At 45.0% G+C, this 22,592-nt stretch overlaps 1 protein-coding gene across 5 annotated transcripts in view; it reads right to left on the bottom strand.

The window, feature by feature from the left end:
- The window catches only part of si:dkeyp-72e1.9 (syntaxin-binding protein 4), an 84,435-nt gene that overhangs the window by 24,906 nt on the left and 36,937 nt on the right, over positions 1 to 22,592 (bottom strand). For all 5 annotated transcript variants that reach the window (XM_061846367.1, XM_061846371.1, XM_061846366.1 and 2 more), the window contains exons 7-12: positions 21,746 to 21,869; positions 20,996 to 21,137; positions 7,650 to 7,756; positions 7,414 to 7,555; positions 4,893 to 4,965; positions 892 to 980 (exon numbers count right to left, since the gene is read on the bottom strand). In XM_061846367.1, coding sequence (XP_061702351.1) covers positions 892 to 980; positions 4,893 to 4,965; positions 7,414 to 7,555; positions 7,650 to 7,756; positions 20,996 to 21,137; positions 21,746 to 21,869 — 677 coding nt within the window. The remainder of the gene's footprint in view (positions 1 to 891; positions 981 to 4,892; positions 4,966 to 7,413; positions 7,556 to 7,649; positions 7,757 to 20,995; positions 21,138 to 21,745; positions 21,870 to 22,592) is intronic.

The following is a 22,592-nucleotide window of genomic DNA, read 5'->3' as shown; positions in this document are numbered from 1 at the left end:
TAAAGAGGGGATTTGTGCACTTGTGCCGAATGATCCGAAAGCAACTCCTTCGCTCAAATGGGGAATAATAAGGAAAATTCCCTTTTTAATTGCCTGGATACAATTACAGTATTTGGATCATAGGAGTGACTGCTCACTCATAAACTCTAAAATGCAGAGTTAAAATTTTTTTTCTCAAAGATGGCATATTAACTTGCGGTCGGCAAGTAAAAGCATCATGACATCAATGACACCGTCAAATGTTTCTCCAAAATATGGTCTTGCCATGTGCTGAGATGACTTCAAGTTTCAGTGAATGACGCTATCAGCTATGTAATCACTACGACACTGGCGGCACAGTGAGCAACTGGTTATAGCGTCTGCCTTACAGTTCTGAGGACCAGGGTTAAAATTTTTTCATAAGATGACAAACTGGAAAAACCCATGCAGGCACAGGGAAGATTTAAACTCCACAAAGCCTGGCCGGATTTGAAGCCAGGTCCTCAGAACTGTGAGGCAGCCACCTTATTATATGATTATGTTTCCTTGTTTTTCTGCCATTTTTTTAACCCAGATTTTAGCATGCAGAGTTTAACATTCCCACTCAAATAAGATATCAAAATTAGGCATCTGATCATCAGATGTATTTTAGTGTTTAAGAATTCCCTGACACAATTACCCCAACAAACTATGAAAATAAGCTCCATTTTGAATGAATGGGCTCCACACAAATCTCAAATTGACATATTTGAAATTATTTAAAAACAGGGTAAGCCCATTTTGCCTATTAAAAAAAAACCTTCAGAGTTGGAACAGTTGGCATTCAAAATTTCTGCGAGATTTATCTAGTTGTCTTCATGAGTGCTTGTGTGCAAAACATAAACAAAAGAAAAAGTCTCCAAGAGGACTCACCAAATCCACCTTGTCTGATTTGAGTCGTATACAGGGGTCCAGTGTGATCTTAGGTTTAGTCCCTGTGGGTGACCTCTGATTGGTCGAATCTAGAGAGGGAAAAGAAAACGTGGAGCTGACTCAAGTCTTATTATGGGATAGCATGGGGGGTCAATGGCCAACAACAGAGTGGGTATATCACTAGATAATCCATACTAATAGAGGGGTTGAACCTGATACACACTGTATTGTCTCTCCATTTTGTGGAAGTTGGGAGTTGCAGTGATCAGGGGTGATTTTGAGTGCAAGTTGGTGGGATGAAATAAAATGATTAAAAAGAGTGGCGTAGAGAAAAAAATGAGTGATTAGATGGGAATAAGAGAAAACTGAAAAACAACAGAGCAGAGAGCCAGTGTCAAATACTAATTTGATGAGCTTCCCTGCCCCAGATTTGTGAGTCTGCTTTTTATGGCAATGGCAGCAACCTTGCTTGTGTTTGAATGTGCGTGTGTGTACAGTATTTATGAAAGCACTCATTCTTGTCAGGAATATCCTGATAGCAGTGAAAACCCACCTCTCTTTCCTCTTCCCATCCAAAGGATTTGTACTGTCCCACCCCTAACCTGATAGCGATGAGCGCCAGACCTGCTGCCATGACAACAGTCTGTACATTAAATCCTGCTTGCACACACAACACAGGCCATATGATGTTTTTATCTTTCCACAGAGGGATATTTATTCTTGCACAAATAATTGTACTGAACATGTAAGAAATGTGAGACTATTTTTCAAAGGAAAGGAAGTCTAAATGAATATTAATTCTATAATACCCTCCCACACCCTTTTGTAACAAATTTATATTTGGATAGTGATATGCTGGCTGGTGTTCGTCTACATACTTCTATGTCACCTGATTTGGTTGCGCTTTTCCGCCTTTTCATTATTACACTGGCAATTATAATTTCTGCTAATGTTTTACACTTGGAGAAAAAATGGCCAAAGAACTATGTTTGTTTTAATGAAGCATCATAATCCCTGTAAAAACAGTCGCGTGTATATAGGGCTTTACCTACTGTATGCCTGTTTATCTTCCTAACAGGATTGCACACCACTGACATGCTGTTGCCCTGCTGTATTTCAGGATGCACCCACCCAAAGACAAGAAAAGACAAAGTGCAACAAGAACGCTGTTGGACATCATCTCAAAGAGATGCGCATGCATGTGCATGTCGAAGTATTTGTGCATCAACTTCAAGCAGCCATTTGCAACGGTTCTTTAAGTAAAGCACCAACCTGTGTGCAATCCAGCACTTTTACAAAAAGCTTGAACATGATTGATTACCAAAGAGACTGCCCTAAATTAGGGTAACCTTTTTTTGAAACTATTTTGGCACTACACGTATATCTTGGCACATCTTTGAAAACTGCTGACATCTGTCACAGCTAGCAACGGGCTAAACCAATAAGAGCCTGAAAGGGAGCTATTGGGTCAGACCACCTAGAAAATAACCTTGACTGTGTTAATCCTGGCCAATAGGATTGGAATGGGGTGGGATGTTTGGGTGCTAGGATCCACGTGTGACCCTTACCATTGGAACAATTTGTCTGGTTGGCTGTTTGAAGGGAAAATACAAGCATGTTAACCATATAAAGCCCATTCCATCTGTATTAATAGCTTTATAACCCTGCTAAAGCAGCTGTCCAAGTTATTGAATATTTTACCAATAGGCAACAGTTTCTTTAACTGTATTGTTATTATATTATCACTGTAACATCCTCTGGTAATCTGGCAAATCCTGTTTTATGCCATACGCCCTTATGCCCCCTTGAGCTGCTGACCATCATAGTGGACTCATTTGGTTTAAGAAGCACCATAATACCGCTTAATGTACAGTTGCAGCAAAATGGAAACTTTTAAGGATTTAGACTGTTTTATTGTTTGGTCATTTTATTAAGCCTGCTGCTGGAACACCAGCTGTCAATCACTAAACTCCATGCAGGGCAAACTCAGGCCACATTGTTGGGGGTGTTATGCATTAATCTTGTTCTCCCCACCGATTGCCAAAAATCTGTGTTCCCCTTTTTTAATCTTGTGACTGGACTGGTTCCCTTATTAAGCTTTTTTAAAACTGGCCAATCAAGAATTAAATTAATAAGCATTGCGTTACATTGTTTTTCTCTCTTAAATGTATTATTTGACACTGCATAACATCTGTACTTTGGATTTTTTTACTGTCGTACCCTAAGAATGAAAGTCCAAACTTAATGACAGGGGTACTCAAATTCAAATCTTTGAAAGCGCCAAAACCCTTTTTTAAAATGTTTTAATGACTCCTGACGTTGATCAGGCCACAAGTGATAATGTTATAATATTATAAAAAATGTACTTTTCATTAAAAACAACAATACGGACAAAAATAAAAGGCCATTTCCATTTTGACGTACGTTGAAATCAATAGTTGAATAAAACAAAAACGTAACCCCTGCATTGAAGCTCAACCAAAAGTTTCAGGAAGGGGGTTAAGAAAACTTTTCTTTATAAATATAAACACCAAGGACTACAAGAAAAAAAAATATATTCATGGACTTCAGACTTTGAATGTGTGCCCATGCGGATTTTCACTGTTCCGTTTCCTTCTAGTTGTGAAATTGGAACAGACATTTTTTAGTGGATTCAAGCCTCCTGATGCTGGCAAAGTGTCAATATGTGAATTGATACCGATGATGTTCCATCCAAGACTCAATGCAGCTCCTTCTCAGCTTTTCTGCACTTCTTCAATAATCCTGGACCCCAAAAGCCCTCTGCACTGTGTTGTGAAAGCCACACAAGACCACATTGTTCTTTGTTCTGCCTTTGTCTTTCCCACTACCAGAGTCATCTTGTACGTCACCATCACATATCACCACCATCTAGCTCTGCTCTTCCCTCCTACTACTTCACAGTCATTGGTGTCTTTCATCACCTGCACAACATGTAGTCCCCAGGTAGAGAGAGGTTCTTACTTCCACTCCTATAGGTTACCCTACAGTATGCTCCTGTCTATTCGGGAAGAAAATTGTTCCCAACAACTATTTCATTCCTTTTGGCAAAATATACCAACCTGTTCCACTGGGTTCCAAACCTGCCCATCACTTTTTCATCTTGTTGCATTCATCAACATGTCTATTAAAGTCCACCTCAACCACTACTTTCTCTTTCCCTGGGATCCTTGAAACTACTTTGTTTAGCTGATGGCAGTTTCTCCTTCTCTTTCTCTTCCACTTTAGACCACACCTCTGAAGCATAAATGCTAATAAGTTCCATTACTAAGCATGACACCCTTAATTTTCAGCCTCTTCACTTATTCTAACATTTTTTAACCTCCAAGACATTGTTAAACTCTTCCTTAAAGATAACCTCTGTTCCGTTGACACTATGGTAAAATAAGTCAAGGCATTTTCCAAACTCCTGGACTGACTGCACTTGTTCTCCTGGGAACAGAGTACCTTTGTCCTAATCGTCATGTTTACCAACCCCCGAGCGTTTCCTGTTGTGGTCCTAAAAATGTTCCAAGTCCTTCCTTTCAGGTTTAGGGCTCTGTGCGTTCCTCTTCTTTTTCTATGCCAAGAGAGGACCTTTATCCTCTTGTTCATCTTTGACTCATAGTTGCTGAATTTCCACCAGTGACCTGTAGGTTACCAGTGCCGATGGTGGTTGTTTTTAAAAATGCGCCGTGGCCAATTTGGTTTGAAATTCTTTGGATGTACCCTAATAATTGGTAAAGTTCCTGACATAATCCTCTGCACTCACCCCATGTTTTGAAATGGTTTTTGTCCCCATCGGTGACACAAACACATGGCCTTACATTGCAATGTAAAATCATCATGTTCTACAATGATTGTTGGTAACTGAAACCAATAAGCAGGTAAAAAGAAAGAAAGAAAAGAAGTTTAAAGTTTAGCATATATGGGCAAAACAATGCTTGAACTGTCACTCCCACAATGGATCAGCCCTCAATGGGGGGCATGATGTTTATTGAGACCTGAAATGTGGATATCTGGTGGACAGATCTCAGGAGAAGGTGAGGAAACTGGGGCAGGCTCCTCTGCACAGATCTGTAAAAAAAAAAAAAAAAAAAAAAGCAAAGAAAACAACAACATGACATCAAAAGACGATTCAACGAACAAAGTATTAACTTCAACAAGTCGTACAGTTATATATTGTGTGTGGGGGCGGGTGTGTTGTGTGTGGGGGGTACATACCCTATATATACAGTTGAAGCCAGAAGTTTACATACATTGTGCAAAAACACATTTACATTTTTTGTCTCACTGTCTCAAGTCAAAGGAGACTAAACCTCTCCTGATTCAGGTCAATCACCATTATTTGTTTTTTTCGAGGACAAAAGTTGACATACATTTACCTGGAATCCTGGCCCATTCTTCCTAACAGAGTCAGGGCTTTGTGATGGCCACACCAAGACATTCACTTTGTTATCCTCAAGTAACTTTTTAACCATTTTAGGAGTATCCTTAGGGTCATTGTGCATTTGGAAGACCCATTTGCACCCACATTTTAGCTTCCTGGCCGATGTCTCCCATGATATTTATACTTGCAGATTGTTTGCAATTGTTTAAATAGATGAATGTGGCACCATCAAGCATCTGAAAATTGCACCCAAGGATGAGCCACACTTGTGGAGCTCCACGATTCTTTCTCTGATTTCCTGGCCAACTCCTTTTGATCTTCCGTTGATTTCAAACAGGGAAGCAACGGCACACCTCACTACTGTTCTGCAGCCCTCATACATGTACTATACTAACATATTTCTCCGTCACACCAGACCTTCGCATGCAGTACCACAGTTCCTCTCTTGGTATTCTGGCATAAGCTTTCTCTAGATCCACAAAGACATGATGTAGCTCCTTCTGGCCTTCTCTACTTTTCCACTAGCATCCTCAGGGCAAAAACTGCATCTGTGGTACTCTTTCAAGGCATGAAACCATGTTAATCTGGGCCACGACCAATCCGGTATGGGATTCTTTAGCTCTTCCTGACATAACCCTCTGCATTTATCCGGGCTTAGGACCGACCTACAGATTTCCCTGGTTTATGCCCCCATAGGGCTGCAATTTGAAGCAGCTGACTCGTTGTTCCAAAACATTAAAAACAGAGGAGGAATACTATTTTCGATCACAGCTCTCCAGCTATCAAGAACTACGGTTACATAGCGCAATGGCCGAGGATATGAGCAAGCAACTTTGGTAGGACATCACAGATTGCGAGTGCTTCTCCTGCAGCTGGATGAGTCTACAGATGTGAGTGACAGCTCATTTGTGCATTTTTATTCAGGTGGTGCTTACTGATATCATAAAAGAGGAACTGTTAACAGTTCTGCCCAACAAAGAACACATGTGAGAAGAGGACATATTTCAGTCTTTTAAAAACTTTACTGAAAAATAAAACTCAGCTCCTTGTGTATCAATTGATATCCATCTCCACAGATGGAGCACCTGCAATGGTTGGCCGCTCGAATGGGTTTATTTCCAAGTGCAGTGTGGGCAATGCCTTCCCGGACGTCCTTAATTACCACTGCATAATATACCAACAAGCGTTATACGCAAAAATGCTCAACATGTAGTCCGCCTTTTGCCCAAATTTAGCTGGGATAGGCTCCAGCACTACCCTTGTGAGGATAAGCTGCTTGGAAAGTGGGTTGATAAAAGAAATAACAGATATGGCAATGAAGATCACTTGTTCTATTCGTGCCAGATCTCTTCAAAGTTACCTAGTCCGCGCACATCGGGATAATGCTGACAGTGACCACTCTGAGTTACTGTTGCGCACTGATTTCAGATGCCTAGGATGAGGCAAATTCCTGCAAAGATTTAAAAGACCTCGCTGACAGAGGAAAAGTACCCCATCATGAGGAAATGTGCAACATCCCTGACTTCATTATTTGCCTCCATTCATTTATGTGAGTCAGCCTTCTCCCACTTAAAAATAATCAAGTCCAAGTACTATTCCACCATGACGGATGATCATTTGGAAGTGTGCTTGAGGTTGGCTATCAGCATCAATTGTCCGGACTATGCTTCCCCGGTTGATTCACTTTTGTACAATAATTTGAGCAAATTCAGGTCATGACAAAAACCTTTACATTGTTAATTATGTTGTGTTGTGCAAGATTGGCTCATGCAAGGATGCAAGGCACATTAATATATTTTGGTGCTGAGCTGGGTTGGTGGCCCAGAATTTTAGCACACCAGTGGTTCTGTGTGCTCTCAAAAGGAAGACATGGTTGGGACTATTACCCCCTCAAAAAAAGTACATCGCAGGAGGTTGGCTGCTTGAAAGGTAGATTTTGAGGCAAAAAAGTTTGGGCACCCCTGGTTTAGAAGCTGTTACTTTATTTCAGCCACTACAATAACTGAAATATGACATTATTGCTAAATTTGTAAAAGTTGATTTTTTTTTAACTTCATATTAACTTTTAGGTAGTTAGTTAGTTAGTTTAGTCAAAGTTAGTTGTAGAATAGGAAAATCCAGAAATGGTAGCTAACCTCAGATGATCGGATGTGGACTTTTAAGCGTCCAAAGTTGTAACTGTTGGCTGCTGTTCGCTGGACACCATTGTGGAGAGATGCACTGCTTTGGAAAAGTCCTTTACCTGGGATGAATGCAATCTCCATTGCACTTTCTTGACTGGAAATATAACGATGAAATGCTGATAGATTACTATATTCACAATGACTTCGATGGAGTCGTCATAAAATATAGACTCTTAAGCTCCACCCACCTGATTTTGGCTTTGTGCAGGATACTTTTGGCCTCCTCGTGAGTTACACCTATCAAGGATTCCTTGTTAATGGCAATGAGTTGATCTCCTGGCCTGAGACGTCCATCCTGTACAATCAAAACAAAATGACAATGCCATTAGTCTGGTGGGTGGAAGAATGAGACAAACGTCTCCATTTTGCTCAATATTATTGGGCACTATGAGCTGTCACTGTATCCTGGTGGAGGGGTTTGTGTATCCCTACGTGACTTGTCTGGGGCTTCGCACCCCTGATAGGGTCACTCATGGCAAACAGGTCCTAGGTGAGGGACCAGATGAAACACGGCTCCAAAAAATGGATGTATGTTTCCCTTGTCTGGATGTGGTTCACTGGGTACCCCCACTGGAGCTAGGCCTGGACGTGGGCCTTAATGGCAAGCACTTGGTGGCTAGGCTTGCACCCCATGGGACCCGGCAGGGCACAGACCAAAAGAGTAAGATAGGCCTTCCCATGGGCTCACCAGCTGTGGGAGAGGCCATAGAGGTCAGGTGAAGTATCTGGCCACACTGAGCAGCCTTGGCAATCTGATCCACGGCTACAGAAGCTGGCTCCAGGGACATGGAATGTATACTCTCTCTCATAAAAGGAGCATGACTTGGTGTGTGAGGTTGAGAAGTTCACATTAGATTTAGTCGGGCTTGCATTCACACATGGCTTGGGCTCTGCTAATGATCCTCTTGAGAGGGTTTGGACTCACTTCCACTCTGGAGTTGCTCATGGTGAGAGGCACTGAGCAAATTTGGATATAGTTATTTTCCCCTAGCTCAAACACCTGTACATTGGGGTTCACCATTGGTGGACGAGAGCGTAGCCTCCATCCGTCTTGGGCCAGGGCAATGGGACCTCATTGTTGTTTGTGCCTGTGTAACAAAAAGCAGTTCAGTGTACTAACCCTTTTTGGAGTCCTTGGATGGGGTCCTGGAGAGCACTCCTGTTGGGGTCCCAATCGTTCTGCTCGGGGACCTCAACCCTCATGCAGGCATTGACAGTGAGATCTGGAAGGGTGTTATTGGGAGGAAGCCTCCCCGATCAGAACCAGAGTGGTGTTCAGTTATTGGACTTCTGCACTTACCACAGAGTGTCCATAATGAACACCATGTCCAAGCATAAGGGTGGCACCAGGACCACAACCTTGGCATCAGGACACCGTGGATCACAGTTCAATGATCAACTTTGTGGTCGTGCCATCGGCTTTGCGGCCGCATATCTTGGACACTCAAGTGAAGAAATGGGTGGAGCTGTCACCTGATCATCACTTGGTGGTGATTCCGACGGTCGGGGAAGATGCCAATCTGACCTGGGAGAGCCAAACATATTTTGTGGCTCTGGTGGGAACATCTGGATGGATCTCACATCAGAATTTTCAACTCTTAATCATGTCTTAGAGGAGGTGGGAGACATTGAGTTCAAGTGGACCATGTTCCACGCCTCCATTCATGCATTCCAGCTTGCCAAAAGGAATACAGCATTGGTGGGCACTGAGTGAAGAAGTCAGACATTTGAGTAGTTTGGTGAGGCCATGGAGAACGGCTTCCGGGTAGCTTCAGAGAAATTGCGGACCACCATCTGGCGTTCCAGGTGGGGGAAGCAGTGCACCACCAACACACTATGTATCGTGAGGATGGGGCACTGCTGACCTGTCGTTTTTGTTCTGGCCGTGGAACAGTGGACCACCTCTACACCCTTGGTAGGGTCCTTGGAGGTGCATAGAAGTTTGCTCAACCAGTCTACATGTTTTTTGTGGAGGGGGATAAGGTGTTCAAACGTGTCACTCAGGGAGTCCTGTAGGGGGGAGGGGGGATTCAGGAGTATGGGGTATCCAACACCCTCAGATGGGCTGATCAGTCCCTGTACGTACAGTGTCAGAGTTTGGTCTGGATTGCTGGCTGTCAGTTGGAGTTGTTTCGAGTGAGGGGTTGGACTCTGCCACGGCTCCCCTTTGTCATTAATTCTGTTCATAACTATTAACAGAATTTCTAGGCCCAGCCGTGGCGTAGCGGGGTGTGGTTTTATGAGCGCAGTAGTGCATCTATGTTTTTTGCAGATATTGTGGTTTTGTTGGCCTCATCAACCCATGATCTCAAACTCTCTCTGGATTGGTTCGCAGTTGACTGTGAAGTGGGTGGGATGAGAATCACTTCCTCCAAATCTGACACCATGATACTCTGTCAGAGTGCCCTCTCCTGTTCAAGGATGAGATCCTGGCCCAAGTGGAGGAGTTCAAGTACAGTATCTTGCGGTCATGTTTACAAGTGAGGGAAGAAAGGAACAGAAGATTGGCAGGTGGATCAATGCAGCGTCTGCAGTGATGTGGAGTTTTGTCATGATCCTGCCGCTTCAGCACGAGCTGTGCGGCTGCGCTGATTGGGAGGCACACACCTGTGCCTCATGCGGCCTGATCATCCCCCGTATATATAGGACCCGGTGACGACTGGTCCTCCGCCAGTTCGTTGAGCTTTATGTCCCGTTCCAGCACTCTCGTATTCCTGACTGAACCTGTGTGTACCGACCTTCATCCGTTCTCCGACCAACCCTGTAAGCCTGACTCCTTGACACTTCTGCCTGCGTTGATTGTTTCCCCGTGTACCGACTACTGGCTGCCCGCTCATCTGCTCTTTTCGCCCGACGCCCCAACAACCGCTGCTGCACTGGACTGCCTGCTCGATCCCCGACCTCGGCATACAATAAACGTGTCTCTTCTTGAACTACCTTGCGTCTTCCGAGTTCCTGCATTTGGGTCCTACCTCTCGTTCCGATGGGACGTCACAGAACGAACTGGCCATCACAGGACCCAGCAGGAAAGACCCGGCGTCGCCGGGACCGATGCAAGGTAGACCGTCTGCCGGAGGACCAAGCCTTCCAATCCGGATAGGCTCCCTGACGTCCTCCGCTCCCGTGACTTACGCTCCGCCAGCGAGGTATGAATACGTCCCGAACACGACCCGTCCGGCTCCTCATATTCTTCTGGACTCTGACTTTTCGGAATATGAGGAGGACCGTGATTTGTATGCCGGGCTGCCTGAGTACGACTCCGACAACTTTGATTTTGAGTCTCTTTGCCCGGCTTTTGATCCCAGTCAGTTTGCCGCGCCTTCCCGCGTTTCCAGCACCCGAGCGACTTCGCCCGGTAGATCCAAGTGCACCTATCGGTACGAGGGAACCCGCTTGGCCATCTACCCGGGACCTCCGCGTGGCGGCCAGAGGAGACGCGCCGGCCGGGCGCTCCCTAGTGTCTCTCGCTGCGCGGCAACGAAGACACAGTCCTCCCACTCCTCGCCGGCAACGGCGAGACCGGCAGACCCGCAGCTCATGGCGAAGCTTCCAGCCCAGAGGGAGGAGGAGCCGCCAAACCACGAGGCGTTCTGTCGCGAAATGCGGGCGCAGATAGAGAGGCAGAGCGCCGAATTGGCGGCTCTCACGGCCCAGGTCCGGCAAGGATTAGCGAACCAGCCGAGCTACGCTGACGTAGCAACGGCGACGGACTCGCTGCTGAGGCAGGCCCACGTGTCAGTTTCGACTGACTCTCCGCCTGCTCAGGTTCATGTTGCCGTGGAAACCGGCCCGCCCCCTTCCCAAGTGAACGCTGCAGTGCGAACGGACTCGCCACTTCAAGTGCACGTCGCAGTTTTGGCTGTTCCGAGCAGAGTTCACGCGGCAGTCGGAACTGACCCGCTCCCGAGACACGCCCACGTGTCAGTTTCGACTGACTCTCCGCCTACTCAGGTGCACGTTGCCCTGGAAACAGATTCTCCACCGCGCCACGCCCACGTTGCTGTTTCAACGGATGCACTGCAAGCTCACGTGGCAGTGGGGACCGACCCGATGCCGCCTCACGTTGCTGTCCAGGAGGTGGCGACGTCTCCACAGCCGCTTCTCGTCTGTGCTCTGGAGTGGCAGTGGCGACCGGCCCGCGGCCGCTCCCCGTTCCTGCTCTGTCAGCGACGGGCACGCCCTCACGTTCCTGTCCAGGAGGTGGCGACAGTTCCCCAGCCGCCTCACGCTCCCGTCCAGGAGGAGGTGGAGTTGGTGATGCTGCTGCCGTCTTCTCACGTTCCTGTCCAGGAGGCGGCGGCGACGGGGTCGCTGCCTTCTCAAGTTGCTGACCCCGTCGCCGCCTTCTCTCGTTCCTGTCCAGGAGGCGGCGGCGACCCCGTACCGTACCGCCCCCTCCTGGACAGCAACTTGAGAAGGCGGCGCCAGTCGTTCCTGTCCAGGAGGCGGCGGCGACGGGGTCGCCTTCTCAAGTTGCTGTCCAGGAGGCGGCGGCGACGGGGTCGCCTTCTCAAGTTGCTGTCCAGGAGGGGGCGGTACTGGCGCCGCCTTCTCAAGTTGCTGTCCAGGAGGGGGCGGTACTGGCGCCGCCTTCTCAAGTTGCTGTCCAGGAGGGGGCGGTACTGGCGCCGCCTTCTCACGTTGCTGTCCAGGAGGGGGCGGTACTGGCGCCGCCTTCTCACGTTGCTGTCCAGGAGGGGGCGGTGATGGCGCCGCTGCCTTCTCACGTCCCTGTCCAGCAGGTGCTGGGGAGTTCTGTGGAGCCACCCAGGAGCTGGAGAGACTTCGGGGTGGCGGTCATGGCTCTGGTCCTGCTCTCCATCATCTTCTTCACTCCTGAGTTCGCCCAGCCGCTTCAGGACCTGGCCTCGTTGGCGACCAATGCCTGGTCGTCTTGCAACGATGGCGTGGGAGGTTCTCGTCTGGAGCAGTGGCCTGCCTCGTTCTGGTTCCTGCCTCGCTGTTTGGTTCCTCACAGAGGTCGTCCGCCCGAATCGCCCCGTGGGGACCCTGGTGCTTGGCGTCCGGGTCGTCTTCCTGACCTGTCCGCCCGGACGCCTCGTGTTTGGTGGCCTGGATGGCCACCAGTCTGGGGTTCGGGGGGGGCCTGACTCCTTGACACTTCTGCCTGCGTTGATTGTTTCCCTGTGTACCGACTACTGCCTGCCCGCTCATCTGCTCTCTTCGCCCGACGCCCCAACAACCGCTGCTGCACTGGACTGCCTGCTCGATCCCCGACCTCGGCATACAATAAACGTGTCTCTTCTTGAACTACCTTGCGTCTTCCGAGTTCCTGCATTTGGGTCCTCCCTCTCGTTCCGATGGGACGTGACAAGTTTGTATGTTAAGTTTGCCTGTTGTGTTAAAGAAGAAGGTAATGCAAATGTGGAAGCTCTCAATCTTCATGTTGATCTACTTTCCTATCCCACCTATGGTCACGAGCTGTGGGGTGTGAGCAAAAGAGATGGGGAGAGAAGCATGGTCATCTGGGACAATCTCAGAGTAGAGCCGCTGCTCCTCCACATTGAGAGAAGCCAGATGAGGAGGCATGGGCGTCTGATTTGGATGCCTCCTGGATGCGTCCCTGATGAGATGTTGCAGGTATGTCCAAACCAGAGGAGAGCCCAGGGGTGACCCAGGACATGTTGTAATAACTACGTTTACCGGCTAGCCTGGGAATGTCTCGGGATCTTCTCTGAAAACCTGGAAGAAGTTACTGGGGTAATGGAAAACTAGGCTACTCTGAACCAACCTTGTATAAGTGGAAAAAATAGATGTATGGACTATGGGATTGATTTTAAACTAACTTGGGTTTGTAAAGTAAATTTCAGATTTTAATGAGCGACACCACACGGGTGCCACAAAAACATGGGGTAGGGCCAATGACTGCCAGTCGGGGACCTGGTAGTAACAGTAACGGGGGGGGGGGGGGGGGGGGTTGGGCATCCATACTGCTCATGGCAAAGTTATAGGCCCCAAGCCACTCAGATTGGATACCCACTGTTCTTGGGTGGCCCCCCCCCCTGGGCCCATCCTCTCTTCTTGACCTGGTGAGGTACGACGCTCCTGTTGCTCTGACACAGCAATTCCAGGACAGTTTTGATATTTATTGTGAATGTGTCAGTTCACTTGCAAGTGTCTGCACCTTTGGGACACAAGTGCATGGTATGGGGTCACTCCATAATTACTCTTCACAACTCTTATGACTTAGCAAACATTTCGGGATGTCTTCACTTACATACATGTGATTTTTGATTTGCCAGTGCTGTCATTTACTTAGTTGAATGACCAATGAGCAGCCAGAGTGAGCCAGCGCCGTCCAAGCCGGGGGAGAGACTTAAGTGAACTGAATGATTCATTCAGTGAACTGGTGTATTGGTCTACTGAAGAAGTGGTGTTCTGAAGAATAGAAGAGTAATTCATTCAGGGGAAGGAGTTAATGAATTAGTGTACTGAAGAACTGAAGTTATTCGTTCCTTTAACTTATCGTACGCAATCCGTTAGACACGAGTGATTCGTTGGTTGAACTTCTTTGTGATACGCAAAGGAGTGATGTACTCATAATGATGAGTGATTCATTTGCACAAGGAATATCGTTCTATACAGTGAATGTACTTGTGTGATTTTAACTGCAAGCCCAGACATCCTTATGAGGATACATAGCTTACACGAGCAACCGTTTCTTCAGGCTAATGGCAAATGATGACTCAGTCAGGCACATGAAAATAAGCACATATTTAAAATGTAAATTATTATGCGGCGTTGTTTCAGCTCCACCCTGCTTCACAATTTTTCAATTCACCCACCACCACTTTGTGATAGCAAACCCATTTCCCCCAGTCAGAGAAAATTTTATTCAATTTCAAAGTTATAAACTAGTAAGTTTCTTAAAAACAACCGGGCTAAATCATGGTTAGGGTCCCTGATGGTATAAAGATGACTTACTTTATATTCATTCATCCATTTTCTGAGCCGCTTAATCCTCACGAGGGTTGTGGGAGTGCTGGAGTCTATCCCAGCTGTCATCGGGCACGAGGCAGGGTACACCCTGAACTGGTTGCCAGTCAAGTGTAGGACACACAGAGACAGACAACAGTCGCACCCATAATCACACCTGGGCCAATTTAGAGTCTCCAATTACTGTTGCGTCACTGATGGTGTAGTGGTTCAAATGCCTCACTATGGTGTGGGCAGCATGGTGGTGTCGATATTGGGGATGGGGATGTGGAAGGAAACTCGAGTGCCCGGAGAAAACCCACGTAGGAATGGGGATAACATCCAAACTCCATACAGGGAGGGCTGGGATTGGACCCGAGTCCTCAGAACTGTGAGACCAATACTCTAACAGCTGCACCAGCGTGGTGCCTACTTTAGATTAATTTTTCAGTGAAGACAAGATCATTTGCAAAGTTGTGATGATGATTACGCTCAACCATGGTTACTTTTAGGGGAAATTAGATTCTTTAAGTTTACTGGCAATTTACTTTTGCTAGACAAATTTTTGCAAAATAGCACCGTTAAATAAAGTGGTTATTAAAAGAATACATTGTGTGGTTCACATTGACAGTGAATGACCTACATTTGTAGTTAAAAAAAAAAAATAATAATAATACAGGACGCCACTGCTGCATCTTTGTTACTGTTTGTCGACTAAGATTTTCTCCAGTTACCTACCCCTCGATGGCAACAAAAATTGTAAATAACGACTGAATGCAGTAACACTGTAATAACCAAGATGTATAAAACTTGAATATGTAGCGAAAGGGCTAAAACACAGCAAATGACCTTCTTCAAACAATGCCTCTTTGGCCAGTAGGTACGCAGTGTATAACCCCTTCCAGACAGTTCTACGGAGGGGCACTGATTGGACGCTCCCTGTCGCTGTCCGTCCAGTCAACAAAATGGAATGCACAGACAACATTTTCTGGATGGCACCCCACTGTTGACAAAATGAAAAGGACAGATTTTTAACCCCCTTAACTGGAAAAAAAAAAGTTCTCATTCAGCTTTACTTTACCGAAGTAGTCTAACATCGACTTGTCTGTATAATTCACCGTCTGTTATTAGGAATTGGATACTGAAGGTCAGAGGAAAAAACAAACAAAATAAGACATTTGATTGTGTTTCTGTGCGTGGAAAGAGAGTCTATATTTTTGGTAGCAATGATGCAATTGTAATTCATAAAAATGAAGCAAACATATTATATAAAAAATTATAGGGGACTGCTCAAATAGATATTTTAATGGATTTATGGTGCTCTTGGAATTAAAACTGAACAGCACAACAAAAACAAAAAGAGCAACATAAAACCTTTGTAGATACAGAACGATTCTCAAAATAAAAACATATGAAGACTTCTGCAATATGTCAACATTGCGGTCTTTATTTACTTGTCATATTGCTCACAATTGGTGAGATGAGTGGGCGAAAGAGAAGCGAGGAGGATGGGATTTGCAAAGTGGAAGGAGCTTTACCGAAGAAAGGCAGCGGTATGTGCAAGTGGTGGAAGAGTGAGTGGGTGGCCTTTTTAAAAAAAAATGGCTTTTTTTCCTCATCCTTCGAATCAGTTTGTAATGACGGACCTTAAGACTGATAGCTCCTGAGTAAGCAACCCCAAGGATAGTTTTCTCTTTGGACAAGATAGTGAGTTGTGCGTTCGTATCTGACAGAGTCAGGAGCGACATCTCCACATTTTAATCACTCATCAGTCATACTTAAAAATAGTCATTACCTTGCAACAAATCACATTATTTTGATTTTACTTCGGATGTCCTAAGTTCAAATCCTGCCCTCGCCTGTGTGGAGTCTGCATGTTCTCCCCATGCCTGTGTGGATTTACTCCTCATACAGTACTCTGTTTTCCTCCCACATCCCAAAAAGACGCATGGTAGGTTGAATGAAGTCTTTAATTTGTCTGTAGGTATGAATGTGAGTGTGAAATAGTTGTTTGTTTATAAGTGCCCTGCAATTAACTGGCGACCAATTGTGGGAGTACCTCACTTATTGCCCGAAGTCAGCTAGGATAGGCTCCAGCAATTCCACGACCCTTATGTGGCTAAGCGGCTCAGAAAATGGATGGATGATCTACTTGCTAAATTGACACACATTTTAATGGCTTCTTCATATTTACTGTATGTCATGGGATTTTTTAAATTAAAATAAACATTTCCTAGCCTAAAACATTAACTCCCTCCCCCCCAAAAAAGAAAATAAAAATTATTAAAACATTCAAGGAGGAGCAGGACATTGAGGATAAAACGTACATATTGTACAGCAATGGTTCTCAACTGTTGGCACTGTGGGTCCTGCATTTTTCACTGTTGCAAGATTATGACCCACTTTAATAGAGGTTGGGCACAGTAAAGCATTTTTTAAATAGCCTCTGAAATCACAAGTAAAGTGCATTTTATTTTCAATGCTGTTTCAAATGAGTTCGACATCCTGAGAAAATCATATTGCCAGGCATGTTCTCCACTAGCTAGAGATTCAACTGTACTGTATTTGAATGCATTTAAATTCCTGACTAGAGCACATTTTCCTGTTGTTTCAATACTGTATGTACCATATCTCACACTTGTAACGTCTCTGTACTGTTACAAAAAACTTGGAATATAAATATGACCAATGTTATTTTTTTTCCACAATCTGTCCACAGCCCACCTGAAATGGATGTACAACCTTCTTTTGGGTCCCAATCAATTGAGAATCACTGGTGTACAGTCCTCCTGTGAGTTCCTACATCTTTAAGAGTTTCAAAGGTGTTTGAAGGTCAATTATCATCCCTATGAACATTCTAAAACAGATATTGTAATGAAAAATACATATAACATGATTCTATTCAATGTCTATACGAAAAAATAAATATGAGCGGAGAGCACGTCATCCATGCGCAAAGTTGCGGAAGTGTCATTGGACGACATCCAAGAGGTTGCCATATTGGCTGTGTCCCCTGTCCGTGACATCACACTGGACATTCGCCATTGAAAACACGCGGTGGACCCTAATATGGGAGACAAACACGCCCCTTCTGACACGGAAGCTCTTTTTGAAGAAGAGAACATCACACAACCGAATGAAGTTACCGGGGCAATATTACCCTATTGTTTCGAGCCATATTCAGATGATATGCGATCACGGCCAAACCGCCTCCCCGTCCGATCCACTTCGGTGGTGCAGATGAGCCATCGCGGTGCGTCGCAGCTGGCCGGGGTGACTCATTTTCGGCGCCGAGGCATTTTACAGCGTTGTCATCGCACACGGCTGAGTGTGGCATTGTCGGCAGTGTTGTTCAGATCCTCCGCCGTCCGCGAGCCCGACACGCAGCCTTAGTCGAAGCTGTGAATGGCGGACGTGGCTCCTCGGCCATGGTGGCTCATTTTCGGCGCCGAGATGGCTTATCACGGAGCCGAGGCGTGCTGCTTTACGGGTTGTTCATAGCCGTCGCCGTCTGCGATGAACAACAACATCAAGCTGGGGCATTTTACGCCGTTGTTGTCGCACGCGGGTGTGTGTGGCATTGTCGGCAGCGTTGTTCAGAGCTGCCGCCGTCCGCGAGCCTGACGCGCAGCCTTCGCCGGTGAGCCCGACGTCGTCCGACGCGTACATCGACACATTAAGCAAGCCTGTCATACGTATGTGGATCTTTTGTTTAGTTATGAAAGACCGATTACGTAGTCCACCCCAAAATATGATTTTTATTAGTAGCTGTATACACACCTAGCTGTCATCTGGAAGCCACGAAGCTCTCGTCCATTGCACCCATGCAATCCACTTTTCACGAGAACCGGGTCTCTTGCAAACTTATAAAGGGTAAATCCATCCTCCCGAGTGTTCAAGCAATGTCCAGCAATGCAACGAGCCAGCATTTTGGCTAACACCAAGGAACAACGAGCTACCTTCCCAGAGGTAAAACTAATAGAAACAAACGAGTCCTCTTGATGGCAGTCCTGCCATATACGTCACTTCCTGCTTCTTCTCGAAAACAAATCCCTCAAGAGGAATTTCATGGTGGGAGTTACAAAAAGCTGTATACGTCAAAATCATGTTTTGTGGTAAAAAAGCAAATGGGTCCATTTTGGCTGCTGTTTTGTCATTAATAACATACTAAAAATAATGCATTTCATGACAGTGGCCCTTTAAGTGCATACTGTATAAAGTGTTTATAAAGTATGGCAGAGATGTGAGTAGTTTCAAACAGCTTAAAAATATGTATAAAAAGATCACCCCAAAAAATGCAAAAACTACTTCACCTATTGCGGAATTTAAAGAATCCAACCATTCACTGTAAAAAAAAATCGAATTTACCACTGCCAATGCAGATTTGCTAATTGTCAATTTAAAACAGCACAAAGCCTGGGTTGCCTGTCACAAGTGAGCCTAAAACGTCACCAATATACATACTGGAAATCTGTAATCAAACCTATTTCAGTTCAGAGTAATAGCACATACTGTATTGGCAGATCCATCCATCCATTCATCCAATTTCTGAGCATGGGTCAGGCTGGAGCGTATCCCAGCGCTCTTCCGGCAGGAGGCGAGGTAGACCCTAAACTGGTTACCAGCCAATCGCAGGCCACACATAAACAACCATTTGCACACACAGTCACACGCAATTTAGCGCATGCAATTAACCCTACCATGCATGTTTTTGGATGCAAGAGGAAAGGGGAGTGCCCGAAGAAAACCCATGCAGGAATGGAGAGAACCCCGGTCTTCAGAACTGTGAGGCAGACGCTCTAACCAGTTTCCCAGCATGCCTCCCTGCTATTCCTACATGGTCTCCGAGCCGGGTACTTACCAGGACCGACTCTGCTTGGCTTCTGAGATCTGACATGATCGGGCACTCCCAAGGGACCGTTTTGGAGTATTTTTTGCAGATAACTCACTCAAACACATTTAATTTATAAGCTCATACAAAATTATTGTACAGTGAATCACACAGAATAAACAGTGTACACAATATGCCACTAATGTGGAACTATTTTTTTTTTTAAAAAAACCCGAATTGGTCAAGTATTTTCCATCTGTTGTGTCACCTTGATTTTTTTTGTAGGTAATTACCATTCTGTCAACTCCTCAAGAGCTAATGAATATTCACAGTTTGATTCAATGCTTGGTTTTAATGTTCACTTGTGCTAGGATGTTGTTTGGGCTGCATGTTGTTTTTGGTGTCAGGTTCAGTATACGAGTCTTTAAGTCCCACAACAATCAAAGCAGATCAAGTGTGAAGGTCAGAGGATAGTCGTGAGTCTGCTGCTACTCCCTCATCTTTCGAGAGTGTGTCATAGAAAGGGGATCAGAAGCATGTAACATGAACATGATTCTGCTGTATTTTATACTAACCCATGGCCAAAGCGTCAAAGGTCTGAATTTTCACAATTTAATTATTTTGATCACTCAGCTTTACTTTCCTTCTGTGAACTCACTAAAAATCGAGCTCCTCCTTTGTTGTACTGCATCCATCTCTGTCCAGTCCCCCCCAAAAAAAACACTCTTTTATACTTTAAATCCATCCATCCATTTTCTTTGCCACTTCTCCTCACAAGGGTCGCCGGAGTGCTGGAGCCTATCCCAACTGTCCACGGGCAGATGGCAGGGTACACACTGAACCGGTTGCCAACCAATCACGGGGCAAATGGAGACAAACTGTCACACTCACAATCACATCAAACTCCACACAAGCGGGGCCGGGATTGAACCCGGCTCCTCTGAACTGTGAGGCCAAAGTTTTACAGCTTCCCCACTGTGCCTCCCCCCTTTTAATCCTTCAGTAAAAATACAAATTCTGCATGTTATAGCATTTTTACACAGACAGTGCACCTGAAAACTTTTACATTACAGACTCGTTCTAAAATGGCTTAAAAATATTTTGTCCCACAAAATTGGACACAACACAGCACATTTTCTGCAGTGGCTCTGACTACTAACCCAAATTAGATTTATTAATAGTGCTGTTTACGTGCCTTTTGTTGAGTTCCTTTTTTGTTTGTTCATCTTTTGTCCCCTCGCGTCATGTGAACGCTTTTTGCTGTATGCATGGTCAATGTGTTTTGTTTAAAAAAAAATATCTTGATCTTTGTACTTCTGTCAGTTTTTGGGGATTCACATTCAGGGCTAGAAAAGAATTTTCAAAATTCTCTACTTTTCTAAACCCAAATTTCCCAAGTTCACACTTAAGAAAATCTAATAATGTGTGTCATTTTAAGAAAAAAAATGCTTTGTCTTTTTTGGTCGAAATAGAAAGTTTGATTGAAGTAATTCATTTTCCCTTGCAAAATCTGTGGGCTTGACTATGAAGAGTCATTCCAATCCCATTGTATTGTAAAATAGTGTAAATGCTATTCAGTATGCCAGCAAATACCATTCTCTAAATGTGGTGAGATGCATTTAGAAGTAATTTGTAGTGAAACTGGCACATAATGACTTCAAAATTCGTCATGTATCTTGATTATGTCAAACCACAAACACATTTCAGATAATATCCAAGCTTCCTGCCTCCGCGATCATGATTTAGGTAGCTGACTCTCCCACTTACCCGGTGACAGTCTCCACCAGACAGGACCTCCTGGATGAAAACTGCCGGGCCATCAGGGCGGTTGGAGCCACCTCCAAGAGTGATGCCCATACTGCTGGATCGAGTCACAGAAATTAGTTGAATCACTCCTTCACCTGGATGACTGGGAACATGAATACATAACATCAGCATATCAAAGTTAAAAAGTAGCTCAATCCTTGTAAACAGGGAGGGACATGCAAAGGCACTTTTCCATTAAAAGTTCCAGAATGGTCTGGCCTCGCTCTGCCTGGCTGGGCCTCCGTGGCTTTTCTATGACAAAATAAAATCGAGAGTGTGGAAATTTGAAAAATTTTTATATGCCTTTGAGGCAGTACTGCTTGCTAAACTGGGCAATGTGCTTTCCCAGTGAGGGAAAACTTATCTACGTTCCGATTATTCAAATTTTGAGTTGCGGAAAAACCAGTAGCAGACTGATCGGCCATTCACGGGTTTGGTGGTGACGCTCAGTGTATGGCAGCCTTTGGACGTCATTATTGTCTACGTAACAAGGTACTGCGCTTAAAGAAACGCCTATATCTGTGAGCCAATCAGATAACAGTGAATTCACGACCCTTGTCAGAAATAGGTCAGAGAATGTCTGAGAAGAAGTTCTATCTTTATAGCCGAAAATGTATAATAGCCAAAGTTACCAAACAGGGCGGAACCAGGCTGGCTGGGTATAGAACCGGTACAATGGAAACGGGGCAATACATTATAAACTATTCTGACCTGAGTGAGCGCAGCATTGATCCACTGCTGTTGTACATGTTCTGAGTCCCAGCCGGGCTTAACAGCAAAGGACTCTGGGAGCGAGATGAGGAACCAGATGAAGTACTTTCCAGGTAGCGACCTCCTTAGGTTTTGGAATAAAGGACAGAGGGTAATAATTATAGTACTTCAGTTGGAGGTGCACTAAAGGGTGAAGATAATGCAAATATTTCATGTTACCAACTCAACATTTGAACAACTATGTTTGTACTTTAAAATCCATGCTGATAAACTGTTCAGGTATTAGTTCCCCCCCCCCCCCATTTCAAAATTTTGAAATAAATTCACAGCTCCAAAAATTTACTTGTGAACATAGTTATTTTTTCCTTCAATATATTGCTGACAGGCTCTAACCCTCAAAATACTGACATTTATTTTCCACAGTCCACATGAGTAGCCAGCTTCAGCTTTCAAACTCTCAAAAACATGAGGACAAACCTGTTGCCTTGAATTCATTTTTAAATGAGGAACTAATGACTGTTGCAATGTTATTTGTTGTTCAAATATCTAGACTGTCTGACGATCGTTCTGCTGTGGTACATATCCATGTTCCCCTTGTCCACTCTTCCTCCATCTGTCCCCAAAACACTTTTCTGTGTGATTGCATTTTCAAACAAATCAGACTAATTACGAATGTTGAAAAACAAGCACAGGGAGCATTTCAAACTCCTGTGTCGCACAGCAAAACTGTTCCAGCATAAAGACAAAAAGATCCATGATACTGGAAGGCCATTCAGCTGAATGGGACAAACAAACAAACAAGCAAATAAATAAATGGGGAATTAAAACAAAATGACAATGAAAACTT

Source organism: Syngnathoides biaculeatus, chromosome 16, assembly GCF_019802595.1.
Source record: "Syngnathoides biaculeatus isolate LvHL_M chromosome 16, ASM1980259v1, whole genome shotgun sequence".
NCBI lineage: Eukaryota > Metazoa > Chordata > Actinopteri > Syngnathiformes > Syngnathidae > Syngnathoides > Syngnathoides biaculeatus.
Note: the sequence above shows the minus strand (reverse complement) of the source record. Positions and strands in the feature narration are given on the sequence as shown.